The 25,508-nt window shown below is 34.6% G+C and overlaps 1 protein-coding gene and 1 long non-coding RNA gene across 2 annotated transcripts; both read left to right on the top strand.

The window, feature by feature from the left end:
* The first annotated feature begins 245 nt into the window (after window positions 1-245).
* LOC127852719 (neural-cadherin-like) lies at window positions 246-23,331 on the top strand. Its single transcript, XM_052386671.1, has 23 exons — window positions 246-623; window positions 3,298-3,483; window positions 4,153-4,399; window positions 4,922-5,171; window positions 5,567-5,678; window positions 6,909-7,035; window positions 7,380-7,630; window positions 7,749-8,023; window positions 8,146-8,505; window positions 11,497-11,706; window positions 11,946-12,123; window positions 13,375-13,518; window positions 13,915-14,030; window positions 15,004-15,165; window positions 15,413-15,728; window positions 17,441-17,761; window positions 17,930-18,072; window positions 18,964-19,214; window positions 19,337-19,476; window positions 19,912-20,211; window positions 20,969-21,157; window positions 22,823-22,890; window positions 23,305-23,331. Exons 1-23 carry the CDS (start codon window positions 299-301, stop codon window positions 23,329-23,331), a joined length of 4,698 nt encoding a protein of 1,565 aa, XP_052242631.1. The 5' UTR covers window positions 246-298.
* A 245-nt stretch (window positions 23,332-23,576) lies between these two features.
* On the top strand, window positions 23,577-24,995 carry LOC127853020 (uncharacterized). The gene is made up of 4 exons (XR_008036403.1): window positions 23,577-24,000; window positions 24,220-24,288; window positions 24,614-24,694; window positions 24,921-24,995. It is a non-coding gene; the product is annotated as an uncharacterized LOC127853020 (long non-coding RNA).
* The last annotated feature ends 513 nt before the right edge of the window (window positions 24,996-25,508 follow it).

The following is a 25,508-nucleotide window of genomic DNA, read 5'->3' as shown; positions in this document are numbered from 1 at the left end:
ATATACAGGCACAATCAACGAGAATTCTGCTTATGGACATCGGGTAGCAGGACTGTCAAATCTTTATGCGTGCAGTGTTGACAACTGTCAGAATAATATCGAGTATAGTATCATTGGGTCTGAAAGTTTCTTCTTTGAGACATATTCTGAAAATGGTCATATCCAGCTTTCCATTCATGCAAAAGGACCACTGAGCCTTGAAAGAGTTTCATATAACTTTATCATTATAGCAGAAAATTCAGATGGCCAACAAGGTCATACAAATGTTGAAGTTAACAATCTGGCAATCCATCATACCATGGATACAAATTTTCTTTTTCGACCAAGCGGCCTGACACTATATCGCCACAGACGACAGACTGCAGAGACCAACCCAGATCAAATTGTACCGGAAACAGCCAGTGGTCAACTTTTTTCTGTGGCTGTAGCTGGAAGCCCCAACTACCGTTACTCGTTGAAAAGCTCAACAAACAAGAATGCCTTTACTGTCAGTGTCACTGGTGCAGTGTCTGTCGCACCCGGGTATAAGCTGGACTATGAGACATATGTTCCTGCGAATAATGGATCCAATCGTATTAGGCTGGAAATTACAGTCACTGATAGCACTCTTCCACAAGGCAACAGTAAGTATATCAGTACAATAAATTTGTATATAATATGTATGTTTGTTAAAAATTAACAGTAGATATTGATTCCAATCTTATTGAACTTTGGACCAGATTCATTTCTGCATTCATATTTTCAAAGTAACAATTGATATTGAGATCATACCTAAGTAATAACTAGGAGTAGGAATTGTTAAATATTGCTTTTACTACATGGCTTTGTCAATGGACCGTTCATGGAAAATGCAAAACTTGTGTTTGGAATGAAATGAGACTTGCAGCGGATTTTCCAACTAAATAATACAACGATTTAAACTTTACCAAACCAGATCTATTGATTATTGTTCCGACATTTATTATGTATACACCATGTATTAGTAAAGATTAATGGAAATTTAGGTTGCAGAGGCCATGAGAGGCGTTCAATGTAATTCATTATTATTCAATTACATTGTATTTATAAGCATCATAATCCTAATACAGTTAAAGACTTAATGAAGTTGAACAAACAATAGATTAGTGGACAGATTTGAAAAAAATACAGGCCTTATGATGTTTTTAGGTAGAGGAGTATAGTATCACATTTTAACATTTAATTGTTTTAAATGTCATGTTATTTATTTGAACTTGCAGTACGCTTTTAAAGTTTATTAATTTCAACATTGGTCAATTGCTTAAACCTTCACACTGTCTAATGCAGATATTGATTGAAAATATAAGTACAGGGGTTATCATAATTTGAAAATTCAAACACAGATGTCAGTAATCCCTTTTTTGGAAATTCAGGCATGGGAGTACCCTTAAGTTGATTTGGAAATTCAGGCAAAGGGGTGCATGATTGTGCTGTGTGCCTTCCGTGGGGGAAAGCCTGTAAATTAAATCATTTTCCATTCATTAAGTGAAACATAAACTATGTTATCCTCAGATTTCTGTTGAAAAACATGACATGTATCACCACACTGTCCACACACAGGCTTACACTTAAAACTTCCTTTCATTTTAAATTTTTAATATCTGATTGTAATGACCGTAACCGTTAGTTACTAACCGTTATTTTCCTTTTTTCTTTTGCGAGTCAGAAGATGTACATGTGATAAATGCACTACATGTTGTAATTTTAACAGGTATCTATAAAGTACTGACATAAACAATGAAACAATGTGATTAAATGTTAAATACTTTTTGTAGAGGTCTTTAATTCGAATAATTATCACATTATGGTTAAACAGGAAATTCTAATTTATAAAAAAAAACATAAACATTTATTTAAATAATATTTTATTTAAAATAGTTCTTATTTTTAATTATTGGTTGAAAAGTCACTGGCATATGTTCATAAAAAATCTTCCATTAATTTGACATCTTAATCCTAGATAAACGTCTAAACTCTGATTAAAGCTAGATAAACATTAGCAAATCCTTAAAGTTTAAAATCACTGTTTTGTTTTGGATTAAGTTAAGTTTATTGTAATTGCGAAAAAAACACCAATGAATTATGTTTTGCATACTACTTCATTAGGAAAAGTTTTGCAATATATATATATGCGCCATGTTTATTTTTTTCTGTTCACAAACTATATCAAATTAATATCAATAGAAAAATCACACATTTAAAATAGAAAACAAGAAATGAGATGTTTTTACCAATGCCCACTTTGATAAATTGATGGAAACATGGTTTTATTTATATATTTACTGTTTGTACAGAATAACTTATTGATATATTTCATGATTTTAAGATTTATTGAAGAACAACTTTTGTAGACATTTAGAGATATTTTTATGCCCCTGAAGGAGGGCATATTGTGATCGGATCGTCCGTCTGTGTGTCCGTCTGTCCTTCCGTCACACTTTGCGTTTAGGTTTCGCGTTTAGGTTTCGAAAAATGCTCACAACTTCTATGTCCCTCACATAGCATCTTGATATTTGGCATGCATGTGTATCTCATGGAGCTGCACATTTAGAGTGGTGAAAGGTCAAGGTCATCCTTCAAGGTCAAAGGTAAAAAAACATGTATCAAAGCAGCGTAGTAGGGGGCATTGTGTTTCTGACAAACACATCTCTTGTTATTGTTATAAAAAACAAAATTTCTGGAATTTAATAATAAATAAGGTATTTCTTTCAGTGGCTCATTGGTTATCGCAGTACAACATTTTTTAAGAAGCTGCTAATGTAGGCATTGGCACCTTAGCTAGTTATAGTTGCACAAGTATGCTTGCTTTTGTTCGCTTGTGTTCGCTATGATTAAATATTCAACATCCAATCTGAACAGAAGATCATAATGATTAATGATTTTAAAACTGAAAAGAAAATTGTTCTTCAAAAAATGGTTTCTGTAAGTGAAATCACACAACAAAAAAAGCATCCAAAGTCCCAGGGCTCCTGCTGGGTCAACATTTATTTAGCCTTATTTACCTTGTTACGTCTGAATTCTTACTATTTTGAATGGTTGAAAGGTTATTATGAAGAAAAAACTTGTAAGCAAATGGAAATTTTTTGAGCCAAATTTTCTTATTTGTAGCCATACATCTGCTTATTTAGCAAATGGCAGCTCAAGCCCTGATTCTTCTATTTTAGTCAAAATTATGTGATTTTCCTTTTCAAAGGGCATCAGGGACCCACTCCCAAGTTAAGGTGAAAAGACACTATTTTAACAAATGATATACTGGCAAGTTTTCATGTTCTTTTTCAGTTGTGAAGGAGATTCTACAACCCGTAATCCTGCTGGACGTTAATGATGAGAATCCAGTGTTCACTAACGAGTTTGTTCCCTACCTGGCCACAGTGAACCTCGACTCTCCAGCCAATACACTCGTGTACTCCCTCACAGCCAGCGACCCGGATGAAAAAGCAAACATACAGCTGGAGAAAGTCATGGGTATGGTCTTAATGTGTACACAGTGTCCTATGTATTGTCCTTATGACTTGTGCATGATAGCGGTTTTAGATGTTACATGTATCTTTCACATTCTATGATCAGCAAAAGTTTTTTGTGTTTGTTTGATAACAACAATACTTATCAAAAAATAAATCTAAATTGTTTTAATAAGTATTAACAGCTGTATCTGCACTTGATAACATATTTTGCTATGTATTTTTAAATATTCAATAGGCATACAAAGTGACGGAACTTTGCTATATTTGGTTTATCTGAATTGCTTAGCGAATGGAGGTGTGAGCATAATTATGAAATAATATAATATATTTTGGACCAGTAGGGAGATCCATCCGTAACGGAAAAAGGTATATACTTTTACCAAATGGGACCTACACATTTCCAATGGAAGGTTTCTAAAACATTATATATTTTTAATAAGTCTAAAAAGTCCAGCTCTATAAGTTGAACCTTCAAAATTATAATATTGAAATAACTTATATATTCAATGTCAAAGAATTTGTTTAAGCAAAAAATCATCAACTTTTTTTTCCCCATTGAAGTCAAAAGAGCGCGATATTTCCCAATCCAAAGGGACCCGGCCCAATTCCCAAAATGTTGAGAGAAAAAACCCTGATTATTTTATGTTTTCTTTTTTATATATATTTGTAGACGGAAGTTCTGACACCTACTTTGGTGTTGTCATCGTTGGTAATAGGGCAGAAATAAAGCGCATTGGTCAGGTACCATTCCAGAACAATCAGCAGCTGAATATTACAGTTCTTGCCACAGATCGGAATGGTGATACAACCCAGGTCACTTCCGCAACTGTTCAGATCTTGGTCGGTCCACGGGCTCCACAGTTCAAACTTGAACAATTCACATACAGGTTCCAGGAGGATAATGCTGTCAACCAAAGGTACAATGGTTCTATGTGGCTCTTGTTTGAATAACCAATTTCAAATTGTTTTCTATCAACAACTTAGAAAATGGCTTAGTTAATTTGAAACACCACGTACTTGCCTGAGTTTTTATTCCCCCGCATTGAATGATCGGGGGAATATTGTTTTTGGCCTGTCATTGTGTCGATGTGTCACTCTGTCATTCTGTCCCAAAACGTTAACCTTTTGCAATATTGAAGATAGCAACTTGATATATGGCATGCATGTGCATCTCATGGAGCTGCAAATTTTGAGTGGTGAAAGGTCAAGGTCATCCTTCAAGGTCAAAGGTAAAAATAATTCAAAGCGGCGCAGTAGGGGGCATTGTGTTTCTGACAAACACATCTTTTGTTTTTTTAATGTTATAGTAAATATAAACCATTTTTAATGGAATTTATGCAGCTATGAGCAGCAGAAAATTTGGGGAAATGAACAATTAATATAAACAACTGTGTCAGAAAAATTACTTTCACATGTTAATTTATTTGAATTTCTTTAAGGATAACAACGGACCTGAACCGCATCAAGGTAAGAAGCTTCCAGAACAATCCAGTGAAATTCTGCATCCTGGACGGCAACAGTCAAGTAAGCAATTTGTTTGAAGGGCGCCTGGATGCCCAGACATCTGGTGACGTTACGGAGAGCGACCTGTACGTGCTGAGGTCCATGGACTATGAAGTGGAACCCAAGGACTTCAACCTGAGCATCAAGGTCACCGAGGCTTTCACAGGGCTGTCCAGTACTGTCCCGGTGAGTGAGTGGGTTACGAGATCATCTAGTTTGTATTATATATCTTGTTGCAGATAGGTGTGAATGTTAGTTAATTAATACACTTAACAAGGTGCTAATATCATACGTAAATACCATCCTGAAAGTTGCCAATGTTAAATAGTTACAGGATGATTTTCTTGATTTGTTGAATTGTTTTGTTGCCCTCAGCATCAAAGTGCTAGAATAATATTTTTTTATAATTTTCTTTAATTAAATTGGGGTACTGAAATATGTAGCTATTACGTAGCCTTTTGGGGGTTTTCTTGTGTTAATTATTTTATTAACTATTCTCTTCAATCAGTGCATTCACTTTTTACGAAGAATCGTGTTTTATGCTAAATATATGTATATAATGCCCTAAATGTATTTTCTAGATGGTTGTTCAATTGACAGACAAGAATGAGTTTAATCCAAGGTTCAGCATTGCTACGTACAAAAACGAGACTGTGAGCGAAAACATAGATGTTGGTGCAGTTCTTCTTCAAGGTACAAACAAAGTGTTTAACACTTTATTATAGTCGTTAGACATATACATTACTTATGGTTTGTTCCGAAAAAAAAGTTTGCTTAAAAAAGTCAACAAATACATTTTCCACACCTACCCTGTATTTTATGAATCCTGCTTCTGTACCATCTCATTATGTAATGCAACATGTAAAACCCTGGGAAATTATGTAACAAAATCTACACCCATGAAGGGCCTCTTACATGTACAACATTCCTGACAGAAAATATTTTTCCGTTTCATAGCTTAAAAAGGGTCCATAATAAACTGGAGATTTTAATGATTTACAAGATACAAAACTAGTAATAATGAAAGTATGCACATAGAACATACTTTTTAATGTTTAGTTAATCATGATGCTATAAAATTTATTAGAACACATTTTACATATGATCATTTTATGATGGTTTACCTGGCACTGTACTAAAACAACTAAATTGAAAACCAAAATTCAACCATTGTGATATTTTATTTTATTAAACTTTAACCCTTTGCATGCTGTGAAATTTGTCGTCTGCTAAAATGTTGTCTGCTGAATTTCTAAAATTAGCATTTTCTTTGATTTTTTTCAAAGAATAATATCACAATAGCAAACAGTTTGGATCCTGATGAGATGCCACATTCTGTGGCGTCTCATCTGCATCCAAACTGTTTGCAAAGGCCTTCAAAATTCGGTTCCAGCACTGAAAGAGTTAAAAGCCTTCTGATGCTTTGGTCTCAGATGTTTTCTTCCAAATAGTAATTAAGCATGCTCTAATTATCATAATTACTTTCCAAAATTAGTTATGACACCTGTGCTTTAAATGTCATAAATCATAATTATACTACACAATTTTACAACAAATGACATTTCTATGTAACAATGCAAATCTAGTTCATATTTATTGCCACTGTTAAATTGTTTTTAATCTTAGTTGTGTCCCAACTAATGTTTCATGTTGTTTATTAACTTATAAATATTCAATAAATTCTTGAATTGACATCATCTATAATAAGGCACACACAAATGTTTTTTATTTATAAATCATTGTTTATTACTGCGGTGTAAACCTTTGGATAGAGCACCCATCTCTTTTATACAATACATTTGGCCACTGTTGTAGTATTTGTCAATGAATGCATTTTCCACCACTTCTTGTGTTATTTTCGATCTGTTAATGAACATAAAAATTTTAAACAAAGAAGTAGCTCTTTTGACTTTTGTTTTGTAGTTACGGCTACTGACCAGGACCTTAATTCCAAAATTTCCTTCAGTGTAAACAACGACCACTTCAGAGTCCAAGCAGTTGATCCAAATAGGATGGAAAATCCATACACTGCAGACATCATTGTCAATAAGTAAGGGTATATATTGTGAAGAATGATGTTTAGCATTTATTTGTTGTATCCATATTTAAAAGTTCATTATTGTATAAGTAATGGTCATAATGTACATGTACTAACCGAACAAATAGATTGTCAGTGCCAATTACATGTTGCCATTATAATTAACTTCATTGAACTATAAGGGATTTATTAATGGACTTTATAACAATCATTATTATTAATTTTAATGTTGTTAAAAAATATTTTTAGTAAAATAATCAATGCAAAACAAATGACATGGTAATAGATTTGTGATACAATTAAAATCGATAAATGCATGTACATATATTAATATTTGGTAATACATTTTGCTGTAGAGCCTTAGATTATGACAGCTTGCAAGTCAAACTGTATGACTTCACTGTTACCGCCACTGATAATGGCGATATTCAACGCACTGGAGTCGCCACTGTGAGAATTTTCCTTACTAATGTCAATGATGAGAAGCCAGTGTTTACAGAAAACATGACAGCCGATGTCCGATACAATGCACCTGTCGAAACTGAAATCTATCAGGCAAAGGCCACAGATGCAGATGGTGATGGTGTCAAATATAGATTTGTTTCAAGTAAGTATTCATTGCTTTTGATATTGTTATTATTACAAAAGTTTCTCGCAAAATCAGCTTGCATTTCGCTTCTGATATTTTCTTTAATTTATCTCAAATTCTTAATTGAAAATTTCAGACTACCCAAAGTTTCAAATTGATCAGAATTCAGGACGTGTGGTGCTTCAACAGAAAATTGCTGACAGTCAAGACCAGATCACTGACTTTGAGTACAGGCTGGGTATTATTGCCACTGATGATGGTGCTTGTTGTGGCAGTACTCAGACACAGTCTAGCACCAGCACTTTGACTGTCAATATTCTCACTGACAATGCCGTAAGGCCAAGCTTTGATAATTGTCAATTGCTGAATCCAAAAGTTAAGGAAGAAGTGACAGAAGCAACTGTTATTCAGGTACTTGATATGACTTATCTTACAGAACATGATCTGTAATGTGCATTATTAATTTTTATGTTTAATTCATTTCTAAATTGCTGTATTAGTGTATGAATCAAACATTAATGAATGTATTTCAGGTTACTGCTACAGACACAGATTATGGCAAGAATGGAAAGGTTATATACTCAATTCGTGAGCAGAATGTGCCATTTGTTATCAATTCTACCTCTGGAGTGATAACCACCAGTGCAAAAATTGACAGAGAAAAATTGACAGGCTCCAAAATTTCAATCAACGTGATTGGTGAGGATGGTGGTGGTCTGCAAGGAACTTGTCCTCTTTTGATCCAAATAGAGGACATCAACGACAATGTTCCAGTGTTTGGACCATTGAATGCCTTCAACGTCATGAAAACTGCAAGTGTTGGAACTATTGTGGACACTGTAGAGGCAACTGATGCAGACATCAGTTCGAATGGGCAGATTGTGTATTCCTTGGTATCAAATCCTGGCAACTATTTTAGGATCGATGATAACGGGAAGTACACTGGGACAATAAGATTGAACCAAACACTGCCTCAAAATTTAAATGTAGGTATTTATTGATTCTATATATGAATGTTAACATGTTTGATATTGTTTTACGAAAATGCTGGTTTTTAGCTCGGCTGTTTTCGAAGAAAACCCGAGGTATTGTTATAGCCAGCTCGTCGTTTCGTGTCCGTCGTTCGCGTTGTGCTAAAACATGGACATTTTGTCAAGGTTTTGAACATTGGCTCAAAAATCAAAGTGCTTCAACCTACAATTTAAAAACTTTATTTGTAGCTGCACCTTGGTGAGTTCTACATGCCACACCCATTTTTGGGTCACTAGGTCAAAGGTCAAGGTCACTGTGACCACTAAAAAAATATTCTGACAAGCTTTCATCTATTCAAAACTGCACCCGCAGCCAAGCGTGGCACTCATTATGTGTTGTTCTTTGTTCTTTATTGGTACTTGTAAGAAGAAGATGTTGGGATCACATGTATAAAATATTTTCTTGTTTTTGATCTAGGTGCTGACAATAAGAGTGCAAGCAGCAGATCAAGGCACTCCTCCACTGTTCAGTAATGTGACCATAAATGTCAGCATAGTAGAGGAAGCAAACGCTTTGCCTCCAGTTTGGTTAGGATCGGAAGAAAGTTATATTGTTACAGTTGCTGAAAATATTAGCATTGCTAATGCTTTGCTCACTTTTACGGCACAGTCAAGAAACGCATCATTGCCAACCCTTAGCTTTGGACTTCTGGACGATTTTGGCAATCTTTTTACCGCTTCATCACATGCAGAAATTGGTCTCAATCAAACTGGAGCCCTGCGACTCTTGACAAACTTGGATTATGAAAACGCAACAGTGTATTCTGTTACTTTGCTAGCCACGGTAAATATGCAGTTGTGATATTACATTTTAAAAGGGAACATAATTGTTGTTTAATTTAACAGATAATACTTGTTGGTCATAGTCTATTGTCCAAATAATCCGCAATTACAAGTTTAAATGCAAAGGGGTTAAATAATACTGCCAATCTTAAACTTAAGGCTATGAAGGATTGGACAACAAGCTTTTATTATGCCCCCGGTAGGGTGGCATATAGCAGTTGAACTCTCCGTCAGTGTGTCAGTATGTGTGTATGTCAGTCTGTCCGTCCGTCCGAAAAAAACACTTTTAACGTTGGCCATAACGTTTTCAATATCTAACATAGCAACTTGATATTTGGCGTGCATGTGCATCTCATGGAGCTGCACATTTTGAGTGGTGAAAGGTGAAGGTCAAGGTCATCCTTCAAGGTCAAATGTCTAATATATGGCGTCTATCCGTCCGTCCGAAAACTTTAACATTAGCCATAACTTTTTCACTATTGAAGATAGCAACTTGATATTTGGCATGCATGTGTATCTCCTGGAGCTGAACATTTTGAGTAGTGAAAGTTGAAGATGAAGGTCATCCTTCAAGGTCAAATGTCTAATATATGGCGTCTGTACGACGGTCCAAAAACTTTAACATTGGCCATAACTTTTTCACTATTGAAGATAGCAACTTGATATTTGGCATGCATGTGTATCTCATTGAGCTAAACATATGAGTGGTGAATGGTCAAGGTCAAGGTTAAATGTCAAATAAATGGCAACTGTCCGTCCGAAAACTTTAAAATTTAAAATTGGCCATAACTTTTTCAATATTGAAGATAGAAACTTGATATTTGGCATGCATGTGTATCTCATGAAGCTGCACATTTTGAGTGGTAGCAGTTCAAGGTCAAGGTCATCCTTTAGGATCAAAGGTAAAAAAATGTAAAAGCGGCGTTCCCATGAAGCTGCACATTTTGAGTGGTGGAAGGTTAAGGTCACCCTTCAAGGCCAAAGGTAAAAAAAATAAAAAAAATTTCAAAGCGGCATTCTCATGAAACTGCACATTTTGAGTGGTCGAAGTTCAAGGTCAAGGTCATTCTTCAAGATCAAAGGTAAACAAAGAAAACGTTCAAAGCGGCGTTCTCATGAAGCTGCACATTTTGAGTGGCGGAATTTGAAAGTCAAGGTCATCCTTCGAGGTCAAAGGTCAAAAATAAATAAATATTTATTTTCAAAGCGGGGCAATAGGGGGCATTGTGTTTCTGACGAACACATCTCTTGTTATAACTAAGCAAGTAATATTTCTATTGTAACACACTTTTTAACTGCCTATTTATCCTCATATGTATCTGAAATGTTGAAAACTATTTGTTACTAAGCTCTGCAAATGATCTTCAGCTAAAGATGTTCTGTTGTAATATGAGTATATATGAGTGATATAACATAATTTTTCACAGTCTCATTCATAAATTAGCGCTTAGTGATTGCACACCAGGAAAGAGATATCTTAGATACATAAATATAAATATAAATGGAAACACCGGTTCTATTTATTATGAGATTCAGGAAAGAAAACATTAACATTTATATTGTGATTGTCATTTTCCCAGGCATTTAATGTGAATTGAATTAAGCACAGTTTGGTATCTGTTTCAACTTAAAAAGTTGCTGTAAAAATTGGCATGCTAGAGTTCTATATCTCTGTAACATTTATGTATGGGTCGGTAAATATTGCCACATACCATTGATATGAGCCACTACTGTGCCTTTCAACTGATAAGACTCATTCCCCATTAGGTTTAGACATTCTAAATGTGTTTGTATTCCTCTGACATCTTCAAATGCCAATAGGCCAAATCACCTGACCACATTTTGATGAGGCTTCCTGTAGGGGCAACATTGTATTTTTGAAAGCATTATCTTGTTTCTCGTAGAAGTGCAAATCTTCGTATCTACATGTACTAAATGATTTCAACAAATGTGTGCACGTCATCAGAGTCACAGAATAGACATATTGTCACTGACAAAGACTGATCTCAACGACCTTAGCACCTTTTAAAAAAATGTTTAATTGTTGATTTATAAATGTTTCTGTTGCAGGATATAAAAAATCAACGATCCTCAAAAAAGTGTACAATTAACGTTAAAGATGTCAATGATGTCACGCCTTCTTTCCTCGGTATTGATGAGGAGTCAAATTTCTTGGAACTGAAGTTACTAGAAGGTGACTACACTACCAGACCAGACGCTGGACAGACTGTCGACACACTTCGAGCCACAGATGTTGATGGGACCTCTCCAAACAACTTGGTATAAATGCAAAGGGTGTTATTTCTCAGCCTTTCAACTGATTTCCTAAATTCCAATGTCAATTGTTGAAACCAATAAAGGGGTGTAGGGGTTAGCGCTTTTTCCTCCGCGGCAGTGGTTTATAAATCACACTCATGAATGCTTTGATTTCATGCTATCATGATGATATTTGAAATTGTATTTGTCTTCTTCTTTGGTTAACTATTTACACACATATATTGTCTTCTTTGATGTTTTAGATTGTCAAATACGAAATTTTCTCGGACACCAGTGGAAAGTTCACCATCAATTCTCTGTCAGGTGTTTTATCTACAAAAGCCGTGTTTGACCGTGAACTAGAGAATGTGTACACAATCAGTGTTAAGGCCATTGATGGTGCCCCATCTGCGCTTACAAGTGACGGAAGTCCCAACACAGGTATGCACTATACAATAGACATGGCTCTAACAGAGGGAAAAGGATATGGACTATCATTTCTTAATCATAGATATTTCTTATTTTTACTTTTAAATTACATAAGCCATCTACTGTAAAAACATTAAATTTCGTGTGGTACGAATTTTCGTGGATTTTGTTGGTCTGCTGAACCACGAATTCAAGTACCAACGATTATTATTTATACATTTTTAATCCAAAATCGGTAATTTCCAAATGTCATTTTTGACATTTTCTTTTGTTGTTAGTTATCCGAGTTAGTTGTTTTTTGTAATAGTTTCTTCACTTCAGTCGGTCACATTACACTATATCTTGACTAATTAAAATATATCCGATTTGAAAATGTTGTTGTTATTTTCCACCAATTTGACATAAATTATATATGTTTGAACTAAGATGTTTATGATTACTTAGTATGATAAGAACTACAATGTCAAAAGCACAGTTTGCAGATTGATCACATGTGTCAATTAGTGCCAATGTAAGTTAAAAGAGACATAACGGTTTTCACATGTGTATTTTGGGGACCTTATTACTCAATTGTTACTACTAGTGGACCTATTGCGCTGAGAATCGCAAATATTGTCAAAACAACATTGATTGCAATTAGCGAATAGGGACCCACAAGTGCACCGCTTTATCGCTCATATCGACATTTACCGGCAACACTTTCGTGCTTAAGTGCACATTAACCTCAAGTCTTGCTGTCAACACAGATTAGCAGATTATGTTTCGTTATTACTCTGGTTGTTTTAATAAAAGTTTAATTATTATGACGGTCAGTCTTCCTCGAAAATCAGAAATCCACGAAATTACGTATCTACGATATAGTTGATTTTTATTTGAAATCCACGAAATTAGATGTCAACATTTTTTTATTTTTTTTTATAAAATCACAAAATATCATACCGACGAATTTCTATACGTTTACAGTATTATTAGTGAAGATGTTACATTAAGTATTAGATTGAAGCATGAGAGGGATAATTGAATACTTAAAAGTCCCATACATTCTGTCAAAGACAACCAGAATAATCTGGCTGGGATAAGCAGGCTTAATGCATGTATTTAAACTATCCCAGATAAGCATATGAGTTCACACAGGCTAATCCGGGATGTCACTTTTTGCCTAGCCTTAATTTTTCTTTAGAAAAGACTTTGTGTAAAAGAATAATTCCATAACAGTATAATTGAATTTGAATGTGATGTCACATTTCCAATATCTATTTACAGGACTAGTAACAGTTAAAATAACCATACAGGATGTGAATGACAATAGCCCAACTTTTGAGAAGACCCTGTATAACTTTAATGTTGCTAAAGACACCATTATTGGTAAATCAGTGGCAAGGGTCACTGCCACAGACCGAGATTCAGGTACATTCGTTTAAAATACTTAAACAAATAGTTATCTATGTGTATTGAACAATTATGGAGAACGCATTCAAAGCTTTATACGTTGGCTTTTGCACAAAATTCTGGCCCAGTTTGTTCACTTCTTTTGTTTGTGATTGTAAGAGGCACTCGTTCACAGATTGTCCTAATTACCACCGTATTTTTTGTATTATAAGACTTGAAAATTTACCTCAGCTTGTTTTGACAACTGGTTCAAAATTTTGGATAATTAAATGTATAAGTATTTTTGCAGTATTTGAATCCTTATCAATATTTAAATCCTGATTTACATTCAATGCACAATGTTTTCTCAGCAAAAACTTGCATGTATTCACACTGATCCCATCTTGAACATGTTTGTTTTGATTCATGCTTTAGATGCTGTGCTATCCTATTCTATTCGCTCTGGTAGCTCCAATGTACCGTTTGCTATTGTTGCACAAACTGGGGATATTTATGTGGCCGGAGAAATAGACTATGATCAGGGACAAAGGGTATGCTGATGTACTTTTTTATCTCTGTTTTTATCCATTTAAAATGTGTACTTAAAATTAAGTAAAAAGTCGACAGAACCATTGTTTGAATTTTGCCACTGGACCGAAGACCAGGTCCACCAAAATAACCGTCGGTCCAGTAGAAAATTACAGATGACTGGTCCGATGGTCCGGTCAATTTTGGATGTAAAGGAATGTCCAAATCTAGTGATGTAATGTTCATATTCAGTAATGAAATACAAAGAAAACCATAAAACTAAAACTCATTCATATCGAATACTCTCGTCATTTTCGAATTAAAAGGTTGAATAAACTGAATAACACGGGTTTTGTTAGTGCCTTTAATGCCACGTTTAAACATTTAATCTTGTCTGCATTCATTAATTTATGATACAATGAACATTTTATTGCGATATGTTTGACCCGTAAGGCGTAAAAAATGTTCCAAACTTTTCCGATTAAAACACCTTGTTTCGGTACCATAGGTAGCGTTTTTTTGTAGAGAATAAACTACTGAACAATCTACATTCGTTTAATATTTATTTCAGAAGGTCATGTCAATGAACAAATTGTTATCTGCAGTAAAATGTAATATCGTAATAGTAGATCTAGATATATATCTAGAACATATTCGTTTATGTCAAAATCCCATAACTGTATTGGTCTAGTAAAAAGCAATTCGGTCCAGTGATTTTTTTACACTTACTGGTCTGAATGTCCACTGCTCCAAAAAGTTTTCGTGAAGACTGCTTAACATAAAATTACATATGTTAATTTGGCTGCTATAAGTAAATGCAGTTATTAAATCCTAAGTTTACTAAACAATAGTACTCATGGCTCAAAGAATTGTTGTGTTGTTTAACAAGATGAAGTAAACTGATGATCTATATTGGTGTCATCTACTGATCAGTTTGATGATGAAATAATGTTCAATTCAAGTCTTAAATGATTATTGATTTTGTCTTGTTAATAGGTTTACACCATGAGTGTTCAAGTGTCGGACTCCATATTCACCAGTTCGACCAATGTGACGATCAACATTCTGGACTCCAATGACAACCCACCTGTTGTCCAGGACTACTCTTATACCAACATCACTGAAAACGATAACTCTGTGGTTGGAAAGCTTGTAACTGTACGTTTGCTAATTTTTGAACTCAATTGCTGATATCCTCTGCACTGCAGGATGACAATTAAATTCTTGATCGATTCGACCTGCATGACTTGAAAATCATAAATCACCAATGTATCACTGTTTTTGTTCATATTTAGCCAATGTCTTTTTGTTTTGGAGGATGCAATGATAATCATCAAAGATCACTTTTAAATATTTGATATTACACATTATTTGCTTCCCATTTAGATCCCATTTTTTTCTTCAGATCAAAGTTACAGACAAAGACAACAACGGGGTAAACACATTTTTCTACAGTCTCCGTTTCTCAGACAGTCAAAGTCAAAATTTCTTTGCCATCAGTTCAAATGGAGATTTAAGGATTATAAAGGCATTGGACAGAGATTTCCCAGATGGGCTTGCTGAATTCAAGTTCACAGTTGAGGTGCGTGATGCTCCGTTAGATAAGAACCCCCTCTATGGGTACGGTGTGGTCACTATTCGACCCATTGATGTCAATGACAAAGCTCCTGAATTCCCAACGGAAGCAATGCAAATCACTGTAAGAGAGGAACAGCCACCACGTAAGTAACAATTTTAAAACCATGCTATACATGAATAAAATAGAATCCAATTATTATTTATATGAAATATGTTTTTAACTAGAATATTCACTGAATACTTGGATCTGTGATATTCACCCAAATGTCGCTGTCTATGTCCATGTAATGATCAAGTTAATTGTTAACATTCAACATATTGCTATTGTTGCTACTCAAATGAAACTTGTCACTTATGTTCAGCAGCTGGAGTTTCACTTGTTTATATTGGGGTTATTATTTGAGGGCACTGACAAAGTTCTCTTACTCTGCATTTAGCAGAAGCATGCCTTTTTCACTGCTTTGAAATTTGCTTGAGTTGAACATGCAACATGTCAAATACAGTTATTGTCTGTATGCACATTAATTTACTAAGACCTATAACTGTGACCGTCATTTTAACAGGGTTATGCCTTTTTGGTACTTATAAAGTCGGGCTAAACTTTGCGTGCAAGTTGAAATTAAGGTTGAAGTTTGCATGCCACAAGTAACTACAATAGATCTTTAATTCAAAACTTCACACATGTCTTAAGAGGGATCACTCATTATGGCCTATAACTCAGGCTTGCAGTTGAGCAGAATTATGCCCCTTTTCCTACTTAAAAAGCTTTTCATGGAACAATTGTATATCTCTATGACATTGAAATGTACGTGTGTACTTATGTTCTGAATTAATTTATAAAAAAATCCATCAAAGACTTATTTTTAAACATTCTTATATCTTGATTATTCCCCCTTTTGTTCATAGAAGTCAGGTTAAGGTTTGCTTGCAAGTTTAAATTCATGTTAAAATTTGCATGCAATATGTTCATGTCTCTGGTATTACTATAGATATTTAACTGAAACTTTACACATGTCTTGGAGATCATAATTTATGTGTATGTCACAAAAGCCCAATAACTCTGAGCTGCAAAATGAGTGAAATTATGACCCTTTCATACATTAAGTACAAATGTACTTGGGTGATTCAGTTAAGTGTTTGAACGCAATAACTCTTATGTCTAGGTGACATGCAGACCAGTGGGTAAAGATCATTGATGGTAATCTTGATATAAAGTTTGCTCAACATCCTTTAGGATGGGGATATTGTGCTGCAAAGATGGAGTAGATCACTGTTATAAAAAATAGAAAAAGTGTTTCTGCTCGATTAGCTTTGATTTAGGTATTGTGATGAAAATTTGTAGGTAACATACATGCAACCCATGGGTTAACTGAGCTATGGGCTTGTTTGATCTATATCATTTTTATATAGCATAGAAAAACAGTTTCTTCTCAATGGATTCTGATCAATAATGGTAGAATTGATAGAGTTTTAGACTGTCATTTTATGAATATGTAGCCTATGTGCAGACCTTACTTAAAACCCTATTCCATTAATAATTGAATATCTAGTTTCTTGGCATGGTCACATTTTTTGTTTAAATTGTAAGATGTTCAGCTTTAATTTTATATTTACTTTATGACCTACAAGTACTCAATTTTAAATATGTCTTTGTGGTCATAAGATCACTTGACTGACAGAAAAATGTACATTATACCATCCAGACTAGTCAAGAACGCTGTCTTGGGGCAGGTTGTTTCTATTTTATGGAGATGTGTTGTACAAATTGTGTTTACTACAAATCGTGATCGTATGTAAGGCCATCCGATGAGCATTGGCCAATTATGAACACTTACACATTGCCCATGCATTCCAGCTGTGGATCTTGGAAATGTTGGGGTCGTGGACTACGATGACCCACTTCTGGACAATAGCAAGTTTGACCTGGAGATCATAAGTCAATCACCAGAGCCAACTCAGGTGCACTTTAGTCTGTCCGGAACATCTATTCGAACAAATAGCATCCTGAACAGGGAGAGAGTTAATAAGTACTTCCTCACAATGAAGACTGTTGATAGAGGAACTCCCCAACAAACTGGTTCCGGAACGTTGACAATTACTGTTGAAGACGTTAATGACAATGCACCAAAATATAATCAGACTTACAAGTTTGTCCTGTCAGAGCACCAAACGGAAGGTATGGTCATTATCATAAAAAATACTATATACATTGAAAGTTATATAAGTGTGGATCTAAAGGTAGACATATTTTCATTTTACCCTGTTTACTGTTATTTTTAAAAAGATACGGTCTATTTTAATCCTAATTACTGTCACTCTATGTGTAAATGTATTGTTTTTATAGGTGAGGTTGGTAGAATCCAAGCCTTTGATGCTGACATTGGTGTAAACGCCGAGCTGACATATTTTATTGATGACGCCTCTTCCACATACTTCAAAATGAACCAGGATCGGGAAACAAACCAAGGAGTTCTCACAATATGTAAGGTAACGTTTCAAACGGTTACTAGAAAATGTTTAACCAATTCGCAGGAAATATACCTTTGCAGCTCGTATGTTTTCTCATGTTGCAAAAACGATCATTTAACGGATATAAAAGTTCATAAATATTGCGAACGGCAAGCATAACGGAAATCAAATGTCCGTTTAAAAACAGTAAGTTGCATTGCATTTAGAAGTAATTATCCAAACAAACGATTCGCAATGTGTAGAGATGTCAACAAAATAGGGATGGTCGGATACTATATCAGAAATAGGAAAGTAGTTTCATATCGTAATTTGTGTATAGCCTTTTTTCATGAAATTTAATTAATTAAAATACATGTTTTAAGAACATCGTTACAAACACAATAGCAACGGTGTTGTATATGTATATGCTGGATTGCGCATAAGGCCTCGCCAGCTGTAGCATATTAACATTTTCAATAAGCACATTTTCTTTACATATTTTTTAGAGTTCATTAATTTGATCCATGCAGTGCCAAAGAAACGATCTGCGTTCGTGTATTGTTTATATTACAATAATTGACTAAAAACTTTCTGTTAAAGGATTAAATTATTATACTTGTTATCTTAATTGGTAAGCAATGACTCCAGCAGATGTACAAATATATATACAAACGGTATTCGGATATCACATCTCAATGTCTAGATGTGTATGAATTTTAACATTCATTGACATCCCTGCACATTTGCAATAACATTTGCAAAAACATGCAATAAAAATTTCAAGAAAATTGTGATGGTGTAACTGCGTTCACAGCGGGAACGGAAAAATTTAATTTCCAAATTTTACTTCGTATACATTTTTTTAAGGAGAGACAGTGGCGTTTACCATTTTCTGGATGGAAGCATGTTTTTTTTTATTTTCTTTTACAGGCTGTCGACTATGATAACCAAGTCAATCTACAAAGAAATTTTACCCTTACTGCCGTTGTTGTTGATGCGGATCCCAATCACAAAGATCAGACCCGCATTCAAATACTTGTAACTGATTACAACGACGAGATCCCGACATTTTATGAAGATCAGAAGTCGGTGACTGTTGCTGAAAATGTTGCAGTAGGAAAATCTATTGCCCGATTTAATGCTTTTGATAGGGATGTGAATCCAGAATACGAGAAGTTTCAGTAAGTTTTTAATGTCTTTGAACAATTTTATTTCATAATTGCTTGAAATAATTGACTAAAATATAGTTCAATGTAATGTAAGATGGCTCAAGTAAATATACAACAGCTTCATTTTTTTGCAGATACTACATTGCACATGATAGAGACAGGACCAAACGGTTTAGAATCAACCAGAATGGAGAGGTGTTTATTGAGAATCCTTTAGACTATGAAACAACTTCAATTCACGTTCTGCATATACTTGCTATTGACAACATTAATGGTAAGATCAAAACTTTGTCAAATATTTGATGAACATTTAATCTGTCAATAATACAACATTTAAAATGTGTTTTTTAATTAAAGAATGGAAGTAATCAGGCGATGCATTTGATTAATTACAACAAAATGTTACATATTTGATGTATGCAATCATCGACTAGAGAGTATATAAGCAAGAATCTGAATATCAGTCAAAGAACATGTACATACACTGGGTGTGGTGAAATAAGACCTGGGCATAAATAATTTAGTAAAGTCTGACCAATTTCAACCTGTTTGAGTGTTGCTCTATGATTCAACACATGGAAATATTTCGGAAATGCTTTCATTAATATCAGGTAAGTGTAATTTATCATTGATATAAACTTTTCAAAAACTGTTACTCAATATAATGGCATAATATTTAAAAACCTTACTCCTGTCTGAATTTCACAAGGGCTTCCACAAAACACAGGCACTGCTACGCTGATAGTGTCGGTGACTGACATTAACGACAACTTCCCAGACTTTAAACAGAAAGACCTGACTGGGAACCTGGTGGAGCACCAGCAGTACAACGACGAAGAGATACTCAATATCACTGCAACAGATGCCGACGGCCCAGGCAATGGGGGCCCCTACCAGTTTGACCTCGACTGTAGCTACGAAGGTGGCTCTCCCCAGTGTAACTGCCAACTTTCGGGCAGTGGCTGCCCCAGCGGCAATACCAACAACTTCAGTTTAACTAAGGAAATGGGTGGGTACTAGTAAGACAAAGAGGTGTTGAAATTGTTCAATATCACTGAAGCGTCGTTTGTTTCCAAAAAAAAAACCAATTATTATTCCAGTGTCAGTTGACCAAGTTCTCTGAAAAAATACGTCATGTTAACGGACGTTAATAATTGGCGCCACTATTTTTGGATATACATTTTATAAACGCGTTAATGCCCTGTTCATTTTCTCCATCCATTTTGGGGAAAAACAACATCAATTAGATCGGTCAGAAGCCCTGTTTTATTCAGCAGAAACTTGTATAATTTGAAAAACAATCGTTTGATGTCATTAGCAATTTACTTTGATCAAAATTGCTCGACATACATGTATATGCTTGAACATCGATTTGCTTTTTTAAACCCCGCCATTTCACAATATGTATTGATCCTCACGTTTCCGAATAGGTTTTTAGTGCACGATTCATTGTATTTAATCAAGAAGGAATATGTAGGAAAATATATCTACATGCATATAAACTACCCGACTAGTAGATTGATTCATACTTTTTTCAAAACTTCTGGTCCTAAGCGAAAACTCGGAAGTATAATTGGCTTGTTTATCAAAGCATCTTCAAAAGCAGTGGCACAAATGATGTACGGCCGTGGTTTTGTTCTTTTGTTATTATTAGTAATGTCATTTATAAAGACAAGCATTCTTTAAAACCCGATATTGAAGATGTAAGCATATTTATGCATTTCGATGTCCATTTAGTTACTCTTTATAATAACTGTACATTCAAGCTGGTGATAGCAACCGTGGTACTGCTAAGTTGAAGGTCACAGGAGAGTTCGACGGTGGCTTCGAGCGAGTGGTTAAGTTACCTATCTGGATGTGCGATCTGCAAGGATTGAACCGTTCAGACCAGCAGTGTGGCCACCGCTTCCTAAATATCAAAATCAACGGCAAGGATAATAACACGCAACTCGACGGTAACCAGTCCATTACATATCATTATTATAATAGAGGCAGTAGATATTTTTTTAAAGCTATGGGGAACATGCATTTATATATTTTATATGCAATGCTGAGCTCGACGAGCCTTACTCTGCCCCTAAATATCGGCGCCCTTGTAAAGCTCCAGATAAGCAAAAGTGCAACTTTAAAATATCACTTATTCTACCACTGGTATTTTATTGAAACTTGAAGCATGTGTTTCGGTTCAATGTATAATCTTTCACCAAAGTCTATAAATCTAAACTGTAATTTAGCAGAATTATGCCCATGTTTCTACTACAGCTGTTCAATTAAACCATGAGCCTTCCTTTTTTAAAGGGGCCTTTTCACAGATTTTGGCATTTTTTAACTTATTCATTAAATGCTTTATATCGATAAATGTAAACATTGGATCGTAAAAGCTCCAGTAAAAAATCAAGAATAAAATTAAAAAAAGGAAAAGAACATTGCCCGGACCATGTTTCGAACCAGTGACCCCTGGAGTCCTGCCAGAGTCCTGAAGTAAAAACGCTTTAGCCTACTGAGCTATTCCGCCGAGTACACATGCTGAGCGTATTTTAAACCTTATGTAAGCAATCTTCGTAGTTTCACAAAATTTAACGACAAAAACAGAACTCACCAAATTATTCAATCGTTTCGCGTTGCAACGCTTTATAATTTTTAGGTTTTAAAATCGTCAAAAGATGCATATAATGGCTCTATTAGACCATGGTAAATGTTCAGTATTACTGTTTCCTCACAAATATCATAACTAAAACGAAAATTTGCAAATCTGAAACAACTTTTTTCAATTTTGTCAATTTACCAAAGCGTGAAAAGATCCCTTTAAGACATTGTTTGGGGTCGCTGACCAATGAAATGTGACAAAATAAGTTCAAAAGTTAATGGAACATATGAAAAAAGTATGTATGCTCCTACTAAAATGAAAGAAGTCAAAGTTTCATTTTTCTCTCGAAAGACCCGGCCGTGAATGCCGAATAACTCGATATTTGCATTTTCATAGTAAAATCATTTGTCGGCGTTTGTTCACATTAATAGTCCTTCACTGAATATAATAGTTATCAAAGTTTGAAATGGACATAATCACAAACTCAAAGCTATAAAATAATCTGCATTGATTCTTTTACAATTGGTTGAACACAAGTATTTTTTACTTAATCTAATAGACGCCTTATGCAACATAGCTGTTTATTGGAGAGGTGAAGCGATATTATTTCGATTCTGACAACCCAGTTCGAATCTCGGTTGTGTGAGCGTTTAAAATCTTGTAAAGTTTTAATATTAAGTTCAGGTTGTTAGTATTAGTTGATCTATCAAGTGAATGTATTTATGAGCAAAATAAAAAATGCCAAACAAGTCAAATTTTGGAAACGCGATAATCTGTGAACAAGTTTTTTGAAAGGTAACCAACAATCTTTTAATCTGTTTACTAATGTGGCATATGTTTAGTTAAACAGGGATAACTTTCAGGGATACTGCTCATTTGTGTCAGAATAAATGAAATAAAATTGAATGATCCAACAAATATTATATTTGTTTTTGTAAATAAATCGGTTGAGAAATCTTTTTATTAAACAACTCATCAATGCACAATAAAGACACCCAAACATGATACCTGTAATATGAGTAATACCTTCCAGCGGCAGAAAAAGAGAAAACAGATGGACCATCTCAATTGGTGCTTGTAGGCACCATCCTGGCAACCATTGTACTAATCGTCAGTTGTACTGTGGTAATTGTATTATACTTGAGGCATAGAATACGTCGGTAAGTATGTTTACAGTTAAGATTATAAATAATATGATTTGCATTCCTATTGGATTGGTGTTTTTTTTTGTCCCCTACCGGAGGGGACTTATGGTTTGCGCTCAGTCCGTCAGTCAGGTTTTTCTGGATCCTGCGATAACTTTAAAAGTTCTTAATATTTTTTCATAAAACTTAAAACATGGATAGATGGCCATATGGACATTATGCACGTCATTTCATTTTGTTCCTACGTCAAAAATTCTGGTTGCTATTGCAACACAAAAAATAAAAAAATCTGACAATGGTGGAGCCGGTAGGGGACCATATTTCTTGACAATAATAGCCTTGTTTTATTTGTTTCGGTATTGTTATTAAGGTTCTGCACGCCCTAAAACCGGTTTAAGCACCATTGTGTTTGAACGTTTCAAAGTTCTTAATATTTTTTCATAAAACTTAAAACATGGATAGATGGCAATATGGACATTATGCACGTCTTTGCATTTTTTCCTACGTCAAAAATTCTGGTTGCTATTGCACCAAAAAAAACTGACAATGGTGGAGCCGGTAGGGGACCATATTGCTTGACAATAATAGTCTTGTTTTATTTGTTTCGGTATTGTTATTAAGGTTCTGCACGCCCTAAACCCGGTTTAAGCACCATTGTGTTTTAACGTTTCAATGTTTCAGCTTTAATTATCTTGGCATTTTTGTTTCCGTTGCGTAATTTCTATGTTTTCCATTTTTATCGTCCATTTTAAGTGACTAATTCTGAGCTAAGGCGGTAAACTCGGTTGTTTTGTCATATGCATTGTCATGTCGTTTACTTGCATTTGGTCACAAGCCTGAAAATTCTGACTACGCACCGTAGTAATTTTATAAAAACTTTGCTGATATACGTTTATCAGTTTATCTGCTTCTCCCAACGATGCCTCGAATGGATCTGACAACTATAGTAAAACGGGAACTATTCAAGAAACGGCTGCTTCTCCCAACGATGCCTCGAATGGATCTGACAACTATGGCGATATAAAGATAGGATCTGACAACTATGGCGATAAAAAGATAATAATTCGTATGTAATGTGTTGCGTTTGAAATAAAAATAAATAAAAACGTGTCAACATACCAGCGTGGGTTTTATTTGGAACTGGTAGAAAACAAATGCAAATCCAAATAGCTCTATATGCGTTTTTTTCTCATAATGCTATCTTGTATATATGTCACGAAATCAGTTTGCTTAATAGAGTCAGGAAAAGCTTTGCGGTAACCATTGAATAAATTAACGCTTACAGCTGTATACGAAGAACTGCCAGCAGCCTTGCAAGAAAATGACAAATACGAAGTACTCCAAAGAAACCAAAGTAACGAGATAAATATTACTTCTTTTGGAAAACATCATATTGATAAGATTTTACTTATATGGATTTAGAATTAATAGAAAAATGTATTTTATGCATTAAAAGTCGATTAGCGTGCATACAAAGTGAACGCGTACCGGTCTTGCGATGGTCGAAACGTGTACCTTAAAGGATAAAATAAATTTTTATCATTTAAATTAAACAATTTAACCACTACAGCATCATTATATCCACAGTATGCAAGCTGGTATATTTGTCACGAAATTAGTTTGCTTAATGAAGTCCGGAAAAGCTTTGCGATAACCATTGAACTTATTTACTTTTACAGAGACATCTGAATCCGTGTACAACGAACTGCTAACAACCTTACAAGAAAATGACAAATACGAAGTACTCCAAAGAAACAAAAGTAACAAGACATATTTATGAAAATACTTTTGAAAAACAACATTGATATGAATTTGATTGGCATGTTGCACACATTAAGAATTAATAGAACACGTAGTCTATGTATTAAAAGTCGATATGTGTGTATAAATAAGTTAAAACATACCGATTTTGCCATGGTACAAATGTGTGCCTTTAAGGATAAAATACATTTCTTTAATTTGAATAAAACAATTTTACATCTACAGCATTAGTTGCTTCGGCGTACTCATCGCTGTCATCGGCACCGTCAAGACTCGAACAATATGACATGGTGCAAGTAAATCCGAGTGAGTGAATGTTTTGTATAGGCCCTATTTGTTGGTTACGTTTAAGTATTATTTTGATCATATAGAAAATAGTTCAATCATAATCTTTTATATTACTTTTCTATTGTCACCCGTAAATAAAATATCTACTTTTTTCCACAACCGAACAATTTAAATAGTTGGTGTTCTAATTAACACTGACTTAATTGAATTGTTCTAGAGATTTATGAAGTGAGTTCATCGAAATAATTACATCATATCGCAATTTTTAGATCTGTATGGTTTACATTGAATTTGACTAATGGCGATGAACCAGTCACTTAACAGTGAAATATTAATTTATTTCATTTTACTAATGTATCCATATAAAGCACTGAAACCAAACACTCACCATTAAGATTTCCGTTCGATTTGTCGTTATGAATCAAGCCAGAACAGTGTATAATATTGTGAAATAGGTTGACTTTTTAACATCGCTGTTTTTCCGTGCAAAACGATCTTTTTGTCAAATCGAGTACTATGTCCAGT

This window comes from Dreissena polymorpha, chromosome 12 (assembly GCF_020536995.1).
Source record: "Dreissena polymorpha isolate Duluth1 chromosome 12, UMN_Dpol_1.0, whole genome shotgun sequence".
In the NCBI taxonomy this organism is placed as follows: domain Eukaryota; kingdom Metazoa; phylum Mollusca; class Bivalvia; order Myida; family Dreissenidae; genus Dreissena; species Dreissena polymorpha.
Note: the sequence above shows the minus strand (reverse complement) of the source record. Positions and strands in the feature narration are given on the sequence as shown.